The sequence below is a fragment of the Parasteatoda tepidariorum genome, chromosome 4 (assembly GCF_982258835.1).
Source record: "Parasteatoda tepidariorum strain Cologne lab strain chromosome 4, Ptep-v5.0, whole genome shotgun sequence".
NCBI lineage: Eukaryota > Metazoa > Arthropoda > Arachnida > Araneae > Theridiidae > Parasteatoda > Parasteatoda tepidariorum.
Genome location: NC_141758.1, coordinates 98,430,905 through 98,450,576, shown reverse-complemented (window position 1 = coordinate 98,450,576; position 19,672 = coordinate 98,430,905). Strand labels below are relative to the sequence as shown.

The window sequence follows — 19,672 nt, the reverse complement described above, 5'->3', positions numbered from 1 at the left end:
ATTTCGTCGTCAGCGCATATGCATTTCACGCAGCCAGTGTACGTGGACACACGAATTCGTCCATTATTTTTGTCTTCTGGTTGCTAATGGCAACAGTGTCTTTTATTTTTCTTCTGCTTCTGACTTTGTTTTCAAATGTTAAAAAAACTGTTATAAAAGAATAGTTTTGATATATATTTTATAAATTTAAATTTTTTTATTATTCAGAATTGATTTTAGTTGCAGCAGTTATTCCTTGCAACGCAATTTAAAATGAGAGCCTTTAATTCTAAGATTTGATGAGCAACTTTATGTTTATATGGTTTATTTCTAGAAACCTAGTCACTGTAGATGTGCCTAGATATGCTTTTTCTTTTTAATTTCGTAATTTTAGTTCATAATTTTGTAAAATGCAGCGAAATAGCTCCCGCATTTTATGGCTTGGAGCGCCCTGTTCTCGAATATGAATTACCACCATTATTGTATACCTTTGACGAATTGGAGCCTTATATTGACGAAACAACAGTTAAAATGCACTATTTTGAATACCATGGAGCTTATATTCAAGAAGTAAATTCTATTTTAAGAAGATGGAGACGAAATAACGTTAAAGTAAACATTTGCAATCACAATATATTATTCATATAATTTTGTTTACTGTATGTGTGAAAATGTTTTTTATCCTCAGGATAGTTTCTGTGTCGATCGTTTTCCGTATACTTGTTTACGGCAACAGTCACCAAAGGGCCTATGAGTTTTTAGGTGATCTTGATCTGTATCCAACTACAATCGCCAAGATGCTAAATATATTTTAAACTTGTGAATTTAAAAAAAAAAAAAAAAAAAGAATTTTGATGTTTGCCCGGGGGTGGCTATGAGTTATACCTTTTGAGTTAGTCCCTTTCTGTGATGTTTTTTTTAGTTTCTCACTGGCCACTACCTGGAAATTTCCTAGACTTTGCGATTATTCTGCCACAGATCACAATACGGAAATCTCCCCTACTTGTTCACTTCAAATACAATCACCAGAGTATCTATGAGTTTTTGAACCAGTAAATTTCTTAAAACAAGGGTGTAATAGTTTATTGGGGGCGGGATGATTTTACGTTATAACTTCTTCAAATTGAGCCTCTTTTGTAATACTTTTCTGTTTTGGGGCACTGCCCTGAAGTAACGGAAGCCCTCACAGTAGAGAATTAACTTGAGTGGTTTAACTCACTGCAACCAAGCCACCGCATACTTTTTAAAAATTGTTTGTGATTACTGAAGTTCTTAGCAATCATAGTTAGCATAAATTAGTACGATGATATCACGGGTCTGTCCAGGCCAAATTTACTACCGTTTAGCTGTACCTTTCATGAATTCAACTTAGGGAAAAAGGGTAATTTTACAAAATACTTTTTCTTATAATTTTATTTTTGTATCCCGTAAGAAACGATAAATCCACATTTTTACCATATTTTTGCTTTTTTAATATAATTTTTAATTTTCACAAATGTCTTAAATTTTTACAAAATAGGTACCTCTCAGAAAAATCTCGACAGACCCCTGGATATTCCATAACAGTATATACCAGGGTTCTGTCTAGGTTTTTCTAAGAGGTACCTATTTTGTGAAAATTTAGACAATTTGTGAAAATTAAAAATTATATTAAAAAATCAACATAAAAATATGGATCTATCGTTTTTTATGGGATACAAAAATAAAATTTTGTGAAACTTCTGTTTTTTCTAAAGTTGAATTTGTTAAGGTACTACTGAACAGTAGTAAATTTGGCCTGGACAGACCCCTGTATACCTATATTATTCTTAGTGTAATCAAGACAGATCCTGGTTATATTCTATGCTCTAACATGTGACATAACAAATGACTGAAAATTGTAGATATTCTGATTTTGGGTATTTATTCAAGGAAGGGGTCACGTTATAACTCATTTATGTGTACCCTACCTTATCTGGGTATTTATATGACCTACCTACATCTATTGTAAAGACTACTTCAATAATTCCGTTTCTTAGTTTATTATTTTGCAAAAAATGAGGTCACTCAGAATTTATCTTATTTCTTAATTGATGCTCTTATTTATTAATTTATCAATATTTCTTAATTTTTTTCTTTATCCTTCCTTTAGAAGCACACTTCTTTAGAGATACAAGATGAAATGTAGATTTTATTTTATTTTGTTTCATAGCATATTGCGTTTAGATTATTTATTAATTTTATTATTTCTTATTATTTTCTTCTTTATTCTTCCTTTAGAAGCACACTTCTTTAGAGATACAAGATGAAATGTAGATTTTATTTTATTTTGTTTCATAGCATATTGCGTTTAGATTATTTATTAATTTTATTATTTCTTATTATTTTCTTCTTTATTCTTCCTTTAGAAGCACACTTCTTTAGAGATACAAGATGAAATGTAGATTTTATTTTATTTTGTTTCATTGCATACTGCGTTTAGATTATTTATTAATTTCTCAATATTATTTCTTAATTTTTTTCTTTATCCTTCCTTTAGAAGCACACTTCTTTAGAGATACAAGATGAAATGTTGATTTGATTTTATTTCATTACATGCTGCACAGGGAAAACATGCCTCAAGGCTTTCAATCATTGAGATTTTGAGAAACATGTCACATGTACCTTTACAATTCAGGGCTGATCTGAAAACTTATGCAAGTGGGTGAGTTGATTAAAACTTAACGTCTTAAAATAAACATTTCAAAAACTTTGTTTTTCGGATAGACTTAAAACAGGGTTCCCGCGGCCTTGAAAAAGCCTTGAAAAGTACTTGAATTTCATTTTGATTTTCAAGGGCCCCTAGAAGTACTTGAAAATGATATTAAATCCTTGAAAATTTCGAAATGACCTTGAAAAGTATCGAAAACTCAAGAAAACAGCCCTATTTCCAGTATTTCTATGTTTAACTTTTTGACGCGCGTAAGAAGTGTGAGAGAATGACTTCCCCGTCTTTCAGATGATGACACGTACTGTTTGATTTTAGGATTTTATGTATGTTTGGCTGATTTTAGGAATTTTAAATATTGGGAACTGCGCCAGATTCTGACAAAATCTCGATTCTTATTCAGGCGATTTTAATATCAATCATCGATCTTCGTATTAGACTTATTTAAAAATTATGTGTTGCAGGGATGAAAGACTTCCACGAAAAAGCGGAAATCCGCTTATTTCCCCCAGTTTTGAAAATTTCCGACCATGTTCCAAAAACTAAAATTTTTATGAAGTCCTATTGGAGAAACCCAAGCCGCCCGACCGATAGTCGGATTACCGCGACTTCTGCTATAGAGTGGAAAGGAGTCTAAGCGTTTCGTTACGAGCGCCGATATTTGATTATTTTTTTTTTTTTTTTTGTTTGGCTGATTTTTGGAATTTTAAATATTAGGAACTGCACTGGAATTTGCTAAAATCTCGATTTTTAATCAAACTATTTTAATATCAATAATCGATTTTTGTATATAACTGTTTTAAAACTTACGTGTTGCAATTTTTTTACGCGCTTTAAAAATCGTACTAGCAATTCCTATTCACTCAATTTCAAAATCCAATATCGCGATTTGTATTTAAGCGTTTTTAAATCCCAATATCGCGATTTGTATTCTCGTGAGTTTAAAATCCAACGTCTCGATTCGTATTCACGCATTTTTAAATCCAATTTTGAGATTCGTTATCACGCAGTTGTAATATCAGATATCGTTTTTCGTATTTATACGCACGCTATTTAAAAATTACTCACTGCGATTCGTATTCACTTGATCTAAAAATTATGCATCGTGACTCTTATTTACGCGATTTAAAAATTAAATATCGCAATTTGTATTTTCGTGTCTTTAAAATCCAACAGCGTGATTCGTAATCACGGGATTTTATAAATCCAAAATAGCGATTCATATTCACGCTATTTTAAAATCCAAAAACGCGATTCATATTCACGCGATTTTAAAATCCAATATCGTTATTTGTATTCACGCGATTTTAAAATCTAATATCGTGATTTGTAGTTTCGTGTTTTTAAAATCCAAAATCGCGATTCAGATTCATATTCACGCGATTTTAAAATCCAATATCGCGATTAATATTCACGCGATTTTAAAATCCAAAATCGCGATTCATATTCACGCAATTTTAAAATCTAATATCGTGATTCATATTCACGCGATTTTAAAATCCAATATCGTGATTCATATTCACGCAATTTTAAAATCCATTATCGCGATTCATATTCACGCGATTTTTAAATCCAATTTCGTGATTCATATTCACGCGATTTTTAAATCCAATTTCGTGATTCATATTCACGCGATTTTGAAATCCAAAATCGCGATTCATATTCATGCGATTTTATAATCCAATATCAAGATTCATATTCACACGATTTTAAAACCCAATATCGGGATTCTTGAAAGAAGTAGAAGTAAGCTTTCTCTTGAATTAGTTACTGTAAAGATGTGATATATTTTTCATTAGTAAGTAATTTAATAGTCGCGCCCTCCTATAATTGCTTATTTTTTTTTAATATATTAGTGGTCAAAATTTTAAAATTATATTTAAGAAAAATTTAAAGTTAACTGTCTAAATGCTTCTGCCACTTTTAATATTGAATAAAAATCTCCCAGCATAGTTAAAAGTTGCTTTTATAAATCTCAGTATCATATAGAGCACTCCCCCTCCCCTCCTCCTAGTGACCTGCATTGTAAAAGTTCAGTTTTTTTTTTATTTTTGTCCACTTTAATGCCTGGTGTTGCAATTCGTTTTCGCGTGATTCAAAAATCGTACTCGCAATTCCCATTAAAGCAATTTAAAAATCTAATATCGCGATTTGTACTTAAGCGTTTTTTTAGCGCAATTAGTTTTTCCGCAAGTTTAAAATCCAATGTCGCTATTCGTATTCACGCATTTTGCAATATCAAACATCGATTTTCGTATTTATACTCGATTTGAAAACTACTCGTTGCAATTCATATTCACGTGACCATGTCAAGTGCGTATGATCGATGCTACTGAAAAAAAGTTAATTCAAGTATGAGTGGTTAATTAAAAAAGTCAGTGACCAAAATTGTTACTAAGAATCTATCAGAAGGTATTGAGGTGAAAGTTGGCAACTGTTTCAATTTAAAATGGTTGACTGGTAATAAATTTAAAATGATAATCAAGCCGCAACATCCAATAATTGATTAATTTTCTTAAATAGAAAAGTGGTTGAAATTTCAAAATTATATTTAAGAACAATTTAAATTTCACTGTCTAAATGCTTCTGCCACTTTAAATATTAAATAAAAGTCTCCCGGCAGAGTTGTTTTTAAATATCTAATTGATATCACAGTATTATATAGAGCATTCCCCCCTACCCCGTCTTCTGCCCGAATCTTTGCTTATTCAGACTTTGTACACCTAGCTTAAAATAAGCCTTAATGCAAGATTCAAACCTGACGTTTTTATGCATCATGAATTTAATTCTCGACTTGATGCCACTCACCCTTGTTTTTTTTTTTTATATATACTTAGATCACTTTCCGAAATTAAGAGAGAGCAATGGAAGTCTTATTTTTCAGTACTGCTATTATCGACTAACATTTATCGTCAAAACATTTTAGTTTAAAATGTTAAATTTTAGTCTGTCTTTAACTAAAATTTAAGTCCTTGAGAATTTCATAATAAGTCTGAAAAAGTCCTTGAAAAGTACTTGAATTTTATTTTTATAGTAGAGCATGAACCCTGTAAAAGGAGAAAATAATTTTAATTTTTGTCAGATTTAGAGGTCATCACTTTTGAATGGGAATAATAAGTTCATTACCAAAGTTTTTTTACCGCAGGTCTGTCAAATAAAAATCATTTTCTCTATTTTAATTTACATTAAAGATACAGATTTGAAAATGGTTATTTTATTATTATTATTTATTTGTTTTAATTTAGTATCAGTTTGTTTGTGCCCGAAAATGATGACAATTTCAATTGGCGAAATTCAATTGGTATAAGTTGTTTTCAGACAAATGCTACTCTTATTTCGCTGATTTCTTAAGTTATAACCCAAAATGGAATAAATAAGTTAAAAGTAAGATAAATAATTTTTAATCGTAAGACAAACACAAACTATATAAAAAAAAAATAAACATGCGGCCTCAGATAACTTTAGAAATTCTAATTTGGTGACGTAGTCCACTTATTCAACCTTGATCACTTTAATCATTCAGATAACCTGGCTTAACAGATAAAGAATAATTAAGTATTACAGATAGATAATGCACATTAAGCAACTTTTTTTATATTTTTTATCAGAGCTATTACCTAGCAAACATCATTTGATGTTATCTTTAAAATATTTAACGAAACTGAAGCCTCTATTTACATTAAAACAATGGGTTTTACTAGGCTAATGAGAAACTCCAATTTTTAACTATTTCTAGCTTAAAAAATGGGAAATCCAACTTTGTAATTTGTTTACAATTGTACTAATTTAGATTCATGTTTAATGTCCTATTTTTAGAACCTACGATTTTCCTGTAATTCAGTATGCAGACACACACAATTTATTCTATTTCAGTATAGATTTATGAAACAAAAGTGTATATTGAGTTGTTTTATTGAAAAAAATTTATTCTTAAAAATGGTTTGTTAAAATAGATTTTATAATTTAGTTACTTTTAATTTCAAGCATAAGTATTATTTAGTATTTTGTTTTAAATAAAAAAAACCCCACTGTTTTAAATGAAACAAAGTAGGATTTCTTTAAAATAAAAGCCTCCCCTGTCTTGCTAAAATATATTTCCTAACATTTAAAAAGTAAATTATTATCTTATTTAATCCTTTTCTCAGTAAATTAAGATTATTAATATATTCGGTAATCTTTTAATACAGCAATCTGGAATTTAGTGCAGAGTAAAATCTATTTTTAGAGATTACTCCTACATTTGCTTAACACATTAGCATAGAATTTGAAAACCGTTATAATGTTGCTAATATACTGAATTTGTTATTATTTCTCGCACTTTTTTTTCCTGCTAACACATTTTAATGTGTACGGCTAAGAAAAAGAGACATGGCAATAGACTAAATCAATTAATAGCCAATAAAAGGGTCCCTTAACTTTTCTTGGCGGAAACTATGCCAACGTATACATTACTCTCATATTTTTGATTTCTGGGAGAACAGAGGTGTCCTGAGGGGCTTAGTCTTACCACCACGCCCTCTGGGTCATTTTTAAAAAATGTATTGTTTTGTTAATTTATATGTACGCCAAAACGAGTAATTTTTTTTAATTTTAGAGCTACATATGATTTCTTATTTCAAAAAAAAAAAAACATTTTTTTACTGTACATCAAATCTGATTCTTGGAATAGAGTATAGACATTTAAATATGAATACATCAGCTTCTTCACAACTGACATTTTACATCATCAACATCTTCAAGCCTTGCATCAAGGATTATTTTACATCTTCAACAAAATTCCGTAATATCCCCTTTTTTTTCCTTCCTTTTTTTTTGCATTACCCCTTGAATTTTGTAGTTTTCTCCATGCATGAAGCATTTGAAAAAAATGTCTGGTTCATTTAAATTCTTAAAACAATCATGCTCACTTTCTTCTTGAAAAATTTGTGGAATAAACAAATCTGTTAAAAGAAGTAACTACATTCTCTCTATAAAATGTTTATGAAAGAATCAATGAAATGAATTAAAGTAATATGCTTCAGTTTCAATAGAAATATGCTTCATTTTCAATAGGTAAGTACAAGAAAAAAAAACTAATTACAATAATTCCTTGCTTGTATAATCCAAATTTTTAACTGAAGATTTATAATTTTTTAATCATTTTAAATCTTAGAGTTCTTTTTTAATGATTTTTGTATGTAAATGATTCATGTTCGTTAAGTTTTTCTTATTATTGTTGTGTCAAAAACTTTTTCTTTCGATGCTGATTATTCAAACTTTCATTTCATATGCTAGCATATACTTTCCAAATGTTGCAAAATTTCTGTAGTTTAAAAAATTATTTTTCTTAGCAGTAGTAACAAAGGTATTGTATTAATATTTCAATAAATTTTAATTAAAAGAATTTTGTTCACCACTACACTTAAAGGATTTAAACTAATATTTTAAGGGTAACACAGACAATTGGTCATGTTCTTAAGTGTTGAGTAAAATTTTATAAAAATTCAGTTTGTTTTAAAAATGTATGCTTTAATTTACTATCACTCAAAAAAATCTTTCACCCAAACCTCAAATGTTTGCATTCTTGAAGTACATTATTTTGGTTATTTAATATTTTTTGTTATGAATCTAATTTTGAATTCTTATTATTGTTTAGGCTTTTGAATCATAATTTATATTGGGCTACCATATCACCGAATCCTCATGGAGAAAACAGAGTTCCTACTGGAAACATAGCTCATGAAATTGATACTAAATTTGGATCTTTTCTAGGATTTAAGGGAATATTTACTGATATTGCTATCAATCATTTTGGTTCAGGTTAGTAGTTATTTTGTATTTATTTTTAAATTCTGAGTGTTAATTTTTATATGTAGAGTAATGAAATACACACCTGCCATGTCTCCTGCATTTTAACAAAAACTCCTGTATTTTATGACTATCTGTTTACCTGCATATTCTCGAATTTCTCCGTATTTGTTGAAAAATTAAAAAAAAAATTTTGCCGTTAAAATAGCCGCTGATGGCTAAAATACTTCTCTTATTCCTCAACAGATGGTGCTATTGCCAGTACTGTAGTATGTTGAATGTTTATAGTTTAAGTAATTATAAATAATGGTTTTAGAAAAATCTTCTTTAGATTAAGATTTATATACATAATTGTTACTTAGGTAAATGTAAGTGCTAATATTATTTTCAATTTTGAATTTTTCTTTTTGACTTGCATAATTATGCATGATGTATCAAAACTTTACTCATAGCCTAAAAAATGCTGCTAGTAAAATCTCTGTTATTTTGTTTCTCTAATGTTGGCGGAAATATATAAATTTGGGAAATATATTCAGACTTTACAAATAAAGTATCTGCTTAGTCTTTTTGTTAAAGAAATTTTCTCAACTTTAAATGAGACAAATACTTTAAAAAGAAAAAGCTGCAATTTGTAGTAAAACTTTAAATTTGTACTACATAATCCTCATTGCTGAAAATATTTACTCAACTTAAAGTTGAACGTAATTTTTTTTTTAAAAAAAAGGAACAAAAAGCCACAATTTGACAATTAACTTGAAGTAAAGCCTTAAACTTATACTGTATATACACCATTTTGCTGAAGAAATTCCCTAGACTCAATAAACAAAGAATTAAATCTAATGAAATTTGAAATGTTTAAGGAAAATTTTTAATAAATAAGCAATATAAATTTTTTTTTTAAGTCAATTCTTGCTAAGGTCAACAAAGAAATTTTTTATTTTAGTTACTTTATATTAAATAATAAAAAAATTTTCTCCCATATAAAACTAAAATTAATTAATTAAATTTAATTAAGAAATTAATATTTGAAAAAAATGTATTTGAACTTTGGATGAAAAAAAGTATTTTATTAACATTTGAAAATTTGAACAAGATATAGGGAGAGTATGGACTAAAGGTAGGAATTTAAAACAATATTAAATATTATGAACACTTATTATATAAACTTATATCTTATAAACTCTAATTATTATAAACTCTAATGATATCTAGAACTCACAAATTGAGAAACAAGATGAGCTAATCTTTTGTACAATTATTGCCATTATTAACCATTTCTCATTGTTATTATCCATTTTTCCTTGTTGTTATCCATTTTTCTATTTTAAAGTTTTTGATGCTTTAATGAATGAATTTCTTTTAGGTTTTGTTTGGCTTTGCAAAAGTAATAGCTCAGATGATTTAGTTATTATTAATACCCAAAACGAAGATTCACCATTAAGTGCTGGCTTCTTGCCGATTCTAGGAATAGATATTTGGGAACATGCTTATGTTCTGAAATTGCACAACCAGAAACTAAAGTATATTGAAAACTGGTGGTTTTTAGTGGATTGGCATCAGGTAAATAACCTTTCTGCCTGGTGGTCAGGATTGAAACTACATGATGAATTGTGATACACAAACATTCTCTTAAATTTTTTTATGTGCAATAAAACCTGTGAAAGTTGACCAGTAGCCGTGAATTAGAAGGAATAGGAGAAATAATATAGGAATCTTATAGGAGGAATGAGTCATTGTTTTTTACATATCATGTTATTCTTTTATGTTATTCATATTGTATGCCATTTACATTATTTTTGAATGTTATCAATTAAAATAAAAAAATAGATGTAAATACAATTTCCCCCTTACTTTAAAAATGTATTTATCAAGTAACCCATATACCCTGTGGCAGAATTTTTTCGATCTATCTGCGACAAAACTCTCTAGCTCTAATATAATTTTGTTGGGGGATGGACGCACAAATTATTTCCTTCTTCGCATTTTCTAAATAATCAGCACGATAAAAGAAAAGTAATTAAAAATCATGAAATCCGCAGTAGTAATTGCCGAAAAAAGATCAACAAAGGCACGCAAATCGGAATCCTTAAATGCGTGTTTCGCTTCGGGATTGTCAGATTTTAAAACTAGGAAGAAATCAATAGCAATAACTGCGAAAAATTCGATAGAATTATTGCTTTAGAAAGTAAATACTCGAGTGCCCGTTTCAAAGTTTTCATATTGTTTGAAATATACCAGGATATTTAAAATCCATGTGAAAATCAATTTCAATAAGTGTCAAAAATACAATTGAAACATTACATCGATTTACGATACTTTCGGCGTAAATTGAGAGTGTCAAAAAGTGATTACTACTTAAATGTGTGATTTGAATATGTGTAAATTTCTGAAGAAAAATCTTCCTGCAAAACTTCTATAACGTTCTGCGACAATGTCATTCGATTCTGCCGCAGGGCCCATGTATTATAAGTAATAAAATTAAGTTCCAGAACAAATTACTATGGTTGCATAAATATTTTTTTAAAATTCCCAATGACAAAGGATAATGATAAACTCTTATAAGATTAACAAAGAGCAGGAATAAAAAGGAAGACAATAAGAGAAGAAAGTCAATGTCTCATCAGCAGATGCCAGTATCGCTAGTACTCTTAGCCTGGAGGATAACTTGGATGCCTTTGAACATGCTGCCAAGATGGGACGAGTCAACGCATTCATAGCCTTTCAAGAGCAAGAGCATTATAGAATGTTTTACTCAAAACTTGAATTAAAGTGGACAGAGAAAAAAAAGCAATTCAAAATGTCCTGCGGTGTGTGTCAGAGGCGCGGAACTGTTCGCCAAATAAGCCGCAATGGGACAAGGTAGACTTAGACTTAGAGGTTGGGCAGCTCTGACGAGCAGGGCACATCGACCAGAGGTCTATTGTACCCAAACCCTAAAATCATGATTAGCATGAAAGCCCTATGGCTGAAATAAAATTCAGCAAGCACCTTACAGGAACATCTTGCAGTTCCCAGGCATTGACAATATGCTGTCCTAAATGCTCAAATCTTTGAGCAGAATAGACCTCACAATCACAGAGTATGTGTCGTGATGTCTCTTCTTCTAGATGACGTCCCCGACAAAGAGAATTTGATTCTATTCCCATAATGTTTAGGTGTCTTCTGAGGATACAGTGACCAGTAAGAAGACCAATGATCTTCCTTATACTGTTTCTGTTAAGCTTTAAGAGCTCCTTTTGACGTACACTAGGACAGTCTCGATTCAGCTCCTTAGCTTGTCTTTGACCGTCAGCAGCGCGCCACTGCTCATGGGCGATCTTGCCGTAGAGCTTGAATATGGTTGCCCTAAATGAGGAGGGAGAAATTCCCAGCGCAGGTTCAGGGCCCCAGAAAATTGCATTAGAGCCAGCCTGTGCTGCTTCGTCAGCTAGCTCATTTCCACCGATACCCATATGTCCTGGTACCCAATGCAGGGATACCTTGTTATGAGTGGACAGGTCACAGAGGACCGAGAAGCATTCCCACACTAACAAAGAGGTGAATTTACACCTTGACAGTGATAGGAGAGCAGCCTGACTGTCAGAACAGATGCGGATAGTCGTATTTTGATATCCTTTGTCTATGCATAACTTGCAGCACAAGATAATGGCATAGACCTCAGCCTGAAAAACGGTGGCATAATTTCCCAGGGGAAAGTGAAGTTTGGTACCATCATTGGAGCAGTAAATTCCTGCTCCTGATTTGGCACCAATCTTTGAACCATCAGTGTACCATATCAGGCATTTGCCTTTAAGCCACCGAGGAGAATTAAACCATTCATCTCTAGTAGGAAAATGGATCTTGAAGGGCTTGTGAAAAGCGTATCTTAGTGACATATAATCACTAGGCATAATAAAAGAGGATAAATCCTTCACTTGTGAAACAAGATGTCCCCATGACAAGTGTTTGGAATTCTCTTTCCATAGGCCAAGGTACATAAGACGCTTTACGCCTGTCTGAGCTTCAACTTCAATGCGTAAGTTCAATGGAAGAAGCCCAAGTAAGCTCTCTAGAGCAGCTGTAGGAGTGGTCCTGAGACAGCCTGACAGGGCTACACAGACCATTCTTTGTAGTCTGTTAAGATTAGACCTTGCAGAGCTCAATCTAGTCCTTGACCACCAGACGATTGCGCCATAAGTGATGATAGGACTAATAATCATTGAGTATATCCAGTAGACTATTTTGGGGGACAGTCCCCATGTTCTACCAATAGCATTTCTACAAGACCAGAAAATTTTTCTGGCCCTGTTGGTGCAGTATTCAAGTTGAAGACCCCAATTTAGTTTGGAGTCAAAATAAACCCCGAGAAACTTGACTTTCTCTGTGAGTTCCAATTTATGGTCCAGGTAGTATACATTACCTAGATCAAGTTGCCTTTTCCGTGTGAAGGCTACATAACTTATCTTGGATGGATTGACAGATAAGCCTGATTTAAAACACCATCTAGCTACTTCTAGGAGTGCATTATTCATGATATCAGAGACAGTTTTTCCATGTTTGCCTCTGACAACAATAACACCGTCATCAGCGTACCCGATACAGGGAATGCCAAGAGCAGTTAACCGAACTAACAGGGAGTCCATTACCATACACCATAGGATAGGGGACAAAACCCCTCCCTGGGGGCATCCGGCAGTTGCATGCACTTTCATGCTTGCATCCAATAGAGAGGAACAAACATACCTAGAGGAAAGGTAGCCCGTAAGCTCGTCAAAAACCCACACAGAAACAACTTGAAAAATTCAGACCAACGGCTTGGATTCCAAATGGACAATATGTTCATCGTAAAATTTGGATTTACATTTGGAAGCACGTCTACCAGACCTCAGACGCACCCCTCCAACTGTACGTGCTCTCCAGTCGGGACCAAAAGCCTTGAACGGTGCCAAGGAGCTTGAAGCCAACGGACCAATTCAAATATGACCTCTTTGTGTTTCAGCCATGGAAACGCTATAGTATACCAGAAAATGTCGGATATGTGATGATGACGGTGCAGAAAACAATCTTCACCTTGGACATTGTCCAGAGCGACTGCCCGGTGCCGGAGGGATGTGATTACCGAGACCACCAGGAATTTGAGCACCAGCGTAATAAATTGCCTCCTCCCACGCCCTTGCACATGCTGGAGGAGGCACCTCCGGCAAAGAGATCTCGATTGGGTCCGCCAGCTGAAAAGACTCGAATGAATCCGCCGCCACCACCTCCGGTGTTTCATCCCCAGCCAATGGAACCCTTAGCATCCATAGAGCCCATCAGTTGGCCACCTGCGCCAAAAGTCACGATGCCTGATCCACCAGCGCCAGAATTCACGATGCCTGGTCCACCTGCGCCAGAAGTCACGATGCCTGGTCCACCTGCGCCAGAATTCACGATGCCTGGTCCACCTGCGCCAAAAGTCACGATGCCTGATCCACCAGCGCCAGAATTCACGATGCCTGGTCCACCTGCGCCAGAAGTCACGATGCCTGGTCCACCTGCGCCAGAATTCACGATGCCTGGTCCACCTGCGCCAAAAGTCACGATGCCTGATCCACCAGCGCCAGAATTCATGATGCCTGGTCCACCTGCGCCAGAATTCACGATGCCTGGTCCACCTGCGCCAGAATTCACGATGCCTGGTCCACCTGTGCCAAAAGTCACGATGCCTGATCCACCAGCGCCAGATCCTACGATGCCTGATCCACCAGCGCCAGATCCTACGATGCCTGATCCACCAGCGCCAGAATTCATGATGCCTGGTCCATCTGAGCCAGTCCTTTTCGAGTCGCCTCCCTCCCTGGGTGCGAGTCAAACGGAGGAAGTGACTCTGTTGGAAGATTTCTTTCAGCCAGACGTAGAGGATACACTCTTTGACCAAATGATGCTCAACTTGGAGAAAAAAAAAAAAAAAAAAAACGACTACGATTTTAAATATGTATTAGAAATTATGCTGAAATAAATATTACGTAATCAATGCAAATTTTTATCCGAGGTAACATTTTAACTATACAATAATCTGCATCAAATAATTTTGCAAATCAGGAAAATTTAGAATTTTATAAGCATAAAATAATCTGCTTAATATTTCGAAAAAATAGGATCATTTGGAAGAGATTTATTGCTTAAAACTATATGAAATTAAAATGCCCGTCTTTAGTTATAATTTTTAATATATAGCCTGGACTACTTTATGACATGGGGCATTTATACAACTGATATATTTCCATGTACAATTATCTAAATAATAAAATTTTTAAAGGCATAATTTTTTTTAAATTTTAAAGTTTCGGAATATTTGCTCCGATTATAACATTTTCCTTTTAAAAAATTGTTATCTTATTCACCATATCACCGACGTCGAATCTCTCTTATCATCGGCAGATGGCAGCACAATAGTAGTCATTTATAACTTCTGAATAATAGGAATGTGTTGATTTCTGCTTATCTGAACTGAGAAGTTTATTATATACAATTTCATTTAAAATTTAAAAAAAAAAAATTCTTCTCAATAGTTTAAGTTATCGATAATACGTTATGAAGGGGAAGGAAAAAAAAAGATTAAAAATATGCAAATAAGGATGATAATGATGTTAGCATAATTCCCTTGATCATAGTGTAAAATAAAAGTATTAAATAATTGTGTAAAATAAAAGCATTTTTAATTGAATTTCAGTTACATTTCTATGGTTGCTTGCGGCTTTATGATATCCATAATAATAAAGTATCTAAATTCATAATAATAAAGCTCGGATCCTTTTGCTCATCAATACAAGTCAGTTAGGAAAACGAAACTAAACATATTTTTTATTTGACCAGTAAAAGAGAGATTCAAATTTAATTACTCGATGGAATATTTTTTTCTTTTAATATAATTTTTTTTTAAAAATAGCAGCGAAAATTGAAAACAAACGCTGTTAATACGGCTATAAATCTACCGCCAGGATGCAAGTTATTATCCAATAGGAAAGTGCCTGTAACTGCCGGTCAAGTAACCCGCAGTTAAGAAACCGATGGTCAAAAAATAATGGGGGAATCGCTTTTGAACTCTCGGTCAAAGTTTCCAAACCGGGGGTTTCGGAACTGGGAGTTGCGCGTTAGGTCAGAGTCGGCGGTGAATACGGGGGTAAAAGATAAATAAAATCAGGAAACATAACATTATTATCATTTTTTTAAATATTATTTTACGAATTCAATAAAATTCTAAAATTGCATGATAGCATAGAAAAATTTCTAAAAGGTTTCATTCACCATATGAAGGGGTTAGAATAGCATTTAGTAACACACCTGTTTTAGTTATTTCAGCATAAATGACAGACTGATGGTTAGACAGACGTACCAACTTGCTCTGAATTGCAGATAAATATTTTCTAGCAGCATTTATGTTTTAATATACCCACCATTACCTCTAAATAAATCTAAGGTTTATATAAAACACCACTTTTTACAGTTATAAGCCGTTTAAAAAAGCTTGTAAAATTAACCCAAAAATATGCAAAGATTAATTTTTAATTCTGGGCCATTTTTTAAAATATTTTGCAGAATCGAGAGTTGTCTTTTCAAATTTGTTTTCTACTAAGTGCATAACTAGCTTAAAAATATTTTAAGCTGTTTTTTAAATTAATTTCTGTAAATATTTTATTAAGGAAGACTGTATGGATGGTGTTTTCTACACTAGGGAGCGCTGCAAGCTCGGGACTGCCTAAATTTCCGGGTTACTGTTTCAGTTGTATTTTAAAGCCATTTGGCATCATTGGGCTTTGAGATTCTTGCAAACAATGCATTTGATTACTTATTACTTATGTTTACAATGCTAAGAATACTTGTGTTTACAATACTAAAAGTGTTAACACTAACGTAAGATGGTGCACAGCTTGCAACACGAACAAACAGTAATAAACAAATGGAAAGAGGCCAAATCAAGACTGCCAAAAAAGCGAGTTATTCAAAATCTAGCAACCATGTCACCTTTTTTAATAATAAATAACAAAATAACTAAAACAAATTTTCACTCCAAACTCCCCAGAATTACATAATAACATTAATATCTTATGAAATACGGCAGATTTGAGCTCAGAAATTATCTAGTTTATTTCTTTTATTGAAAACAAAATTATCCGTTTGAAAACATCGCCTATCAGAATAACATGCAGTAAGCAGCTGCAAACTTTTTAACCGGAACTAGAGTAGGTCCCAAGCTCGAGATTGTTATTGTTTACATTTCTATTGAAAACACCATCCATACAAAAATTCTAGTAGTATTTTTTATTCAAAAAAATTATATGATATACTTTCTCTTTTAACTTTTAAGACAACTGATATGAAAATATTTACCCCGACCTGCCCCAATTGAGGGCATACGGGTAAATGTTTATTAAAAGCCAAGTAAAGAACATAAAATACAAAAAATGCATAAAATACAAAAGTCAAATGGCAACAGCCCGTAAACTTTGCGGGCGAACAATACTCTTGAACAAAATTAGTTATCTACAATTAGTCAGAATATTAAATCTTTAAGAAAACTTGACAAATATATCGGGCATGTATGCCATGAAAAGTCCAGGTCAACAGACCCTAAAATAAGGATTAAAAGCACAATTAAATTTAAAACACCAGCAACATTAGAAGCAAATTAAAATATAAATTGCCTTTCCAGGTTAACAGACCCTTATATTGAGGCAATCAAATGGCATAAAATTTAAAAACTAATCATAGGGCAAATTGCCTATTAAGGAAACAATTAAACGAGTTACAAATAGTAAAATCATCAAAATAGTGTTGAAATAGTAAAAGTGGATTAAAATGGTGTGAATGACGAGGACAGTTCAAATCCAACCTAAGAACACCATGAGATTTAAAAAATTTTTAAAGTCACTAAAAGTCCAGTTTTAAGGATCATCCCGGCTAAAAATCAAAATCGCCGAACCAGAGTCTCCAGTGATGAGGTAATTAGAGTTGACTCAGGGGATATGGAAACGCTGACCCATACGGTAGTTGGACGGCCAGAGTTAGTAAAAATTTACAGTTGGTTTAATGTATTCTAAAGTTGTTTTGATAATGTCTTTGATGATTGATCTGCAGGTCAGGTTAGAGTAAATCTGGTGTTCTGTTTTGTTGTGAAAATTGTTGCCTCGTCGTGTTTGAAATTTAGGACATTGAAAAATTAGGTGATGGATGTCTTGTTGTGAGTTGCAATAAGTACATGTTGAAGATTTCCCGAAAAATCTTGCTTGGTGTGTGCCAAACACACCGTGGCCGGTTAAGAACTGATTAATATAAAAGTTTGCCTTTATTCTTGTAGTTTTTGGATCCTTAAAAAATTTGTAAGTCTGCCGTCCTTTAAGACAACTGATATAAGAAATTTTATGCATTTTGGTCTCCCAAAACCAAATTTTATTTTGAAAAATTCTTCAAATTGCCATCTTTCGAAAAACATTGTGCAAACATGATTTACCACTACCAACCACATAGATTAAGAACTATGGGATTCTCCAAGACAATCTCTTTTTACAAAAAATTCATCTCTCTCTGAAGGGGATAAAATTATTTTTTCTCTCTCTTGGCGTTTCTCGAAAGAAAGCTAACGTTAAAAACCTGTTGGTTTCGAAGGAAATTCCAGAGGTGATAATTTTGGAATTATAAAAATTTATTGTATTGGAAAATTGTGATAAGGTGTTTTGCCGAGATTGGTAGCGTGTATTTTATCAACATTTGAAATATATCATTCGTCAATAACAAAGAAAAGTGTCAAATTTAAACTTAACTTTAACAGGACTGGAAAATACAACTGGAAAACTTTAACTGGAAAATACAGGGAATTTAAAAATCACCTTAAATAACAGGCAAAAGGCAGGGAATTTCGAGTCTTTCTTTACAAACTGGTAAAATACTGGGAATTTGGATGATATTTCAGCTGTACTGAATTATTTCATTTATTATAGCATTATTTCTTTTAAGTACTCATTTTGAGCTGTTCTTTAAGTTTTTCCAGCAATTAAAACTAGTATAGCACAGTAACTCTCAAAAGCACAGTGATTGTGTGTTTTCTTTTAATATATTGTGTATAATATGTACAATGGGAAAAACACATGAATTTTTTTTTCCAGATTTGAATGGCTACCCTGTTTACTAAGCCTGTTTACAGTAGCTAATGAACTGTATTTACAATGTCGGGGGCCCCACTACAAGAAGTTGGATCATTCAGGGCTGCATTACCAAAATAAATATATAAAATGGAAAACCGCTGCTAGAATCAATACACTCCACCATGGTTATTTTGCATTAGCACAATTTAATGTTATTTATTGTAAAAAAAAAAAAAAAAAAAATCCATTCAGAATTTCTTTGACATAAGATTATCAAAAATGATCGGTTTTAAAAAAATTTAATTTTTGATATTCCACCAACATTTTTAATGCATTAATTAAAAATTCTCTTATATTGTCAGGCTTACGGGAACAGTATGTCTAATACTTCATCCCAAAAGATTTATAACATTTAAAGCTTACTGTCAGGTAATTAAAAGCATATTGACGGGTGTATTGGCATTCCTTACATTTTTATTTCATTATTTATTTTTTGTTTTGTCATGTTTTCCAGTTGCTAAATGTTGTATCAGCTCAATATGGATGACTCCCCATGTAGTAAATGGTTACTGATGAACATTATATCTGTTGGGTCACAAAGTCCTCCTTGTTCCCATAACAAATCATACCTCTGGGGGTACTGATCCAGGAGTTTCTTTCAGAGTGCGTAGCGTTTTTAAAAAGTGCTTACAGGGGCTTATTTTTGTTTTACGTTTTTAAAAGCCTTTAAAGGTGCTTTTTTTATTCGAGGTTTGTAAGAAGTGCTTAATTTTTTATCTTTTAAAATGAAATTTTTTCTTTGCCGTCTCGATTCTTGTTCTAAATTTCAAAAAAATGCATGATTTTTCATGATTTTCTCTGCAATATTTATCAGAGACTAGCTATTTTATCATGATTATGTAAAGGTTTTGTAAATGTTTTTGAATTTTCTTGATTTTTATGTTTACAAATTTATACTTTAAACGATAGACGAAAATTTGTTTTATTTTTGTACAGATCCTAATTATTAGTTTTTTTTTTCTTTTGGAACGTGATTAAAAATATTTTTTGAGTGCTTAAAAAGTACTTAAAAGGTGCTTATTTTTTGTTGAAAAATCTGGCTTCGCACCCCGTACTTGTC

The 19,672-nt window shown here is 32.4% G+C and overlaps 2 protein-coding genes across 2 annotated transcripts; one reads left to right on the top strand and one right to left on the bottom strand.

Moving 5' to 3' along the window:
* The first annotated feature begins 66 nt into the window (after positions 1-66).
* LOC147812068 (uncharacterized) lies at positions 67-11,239 on the top strand. Its single transcript, XM_087161780.1, has 4 exons — positions 67-591; positions 2,565-2,662; positions 8,301-8,464; positions 9,816-11,239. The coding sequence occupies exons 1-4, from the start codon at positions 331-333 to the stop codon at positions 10,064-10,066; spliced, it is 774 nt and encodes a 257-aa protein (XP_087017906.1). The 5' UTR covers positions 67-330; the 3' UTR covers positions 10,067-11,239.
* LOC147812067 (uncharacterized) lies at positions 11,073-13,143 on the bottom strand. Its single transcript, XM_087162318.1, has 2 exons — positions 11,625-13,143; positions 11,073-11,170 (listed from the first exon to the last, which is right to left on the bottom strand). Exons 1-2 carry the CDS (start codon positions 13,141-13,143, stop codon positions 11,073-11,075), a joined length of 1,617 nt encoding a protein of 538 aa, XP_087018444.1.
* Positions 13,144-19,672: the final 6,529 nt, after the last annotated feature.

Coding starts and splice junctions, on each gene's coding strand:
- LOC147812068 (XM_087161780.1), top strand. CDS start 331: ATGTGCCTAGATATGCTTTTTCTTTTTAATTTCGTAATTTTAGTTCAT. Junction 592..2,564: donor GGAGACGAAATAACGTTAAA/GTAAACATTTGC, acceptor CATGCTGCACAG/GGAAAACATGCCTCAAGGCT. Junction 2,663..8,300: donor CTGAAAACTTATGCAAGTGG/GTGAGTTGATTA, acceptor ATTATTGTTTAG/GCTTTTGAATCATAATTTAT.
- LOC147812067 (XM_087162318.1), bottom strand. CDS start 13,143: ATGAAAGTGCATGCAACTGCCGGATGCCCCCAGGGAGGGGTTTTGTCC. Junction 11,171..11,624: donor TGGTCTTCTTACTGGTCACT/GTATCCTCAGAA, acceptor TGCTCTTGAAAG/GCTATGAATGCGTTGACTCG.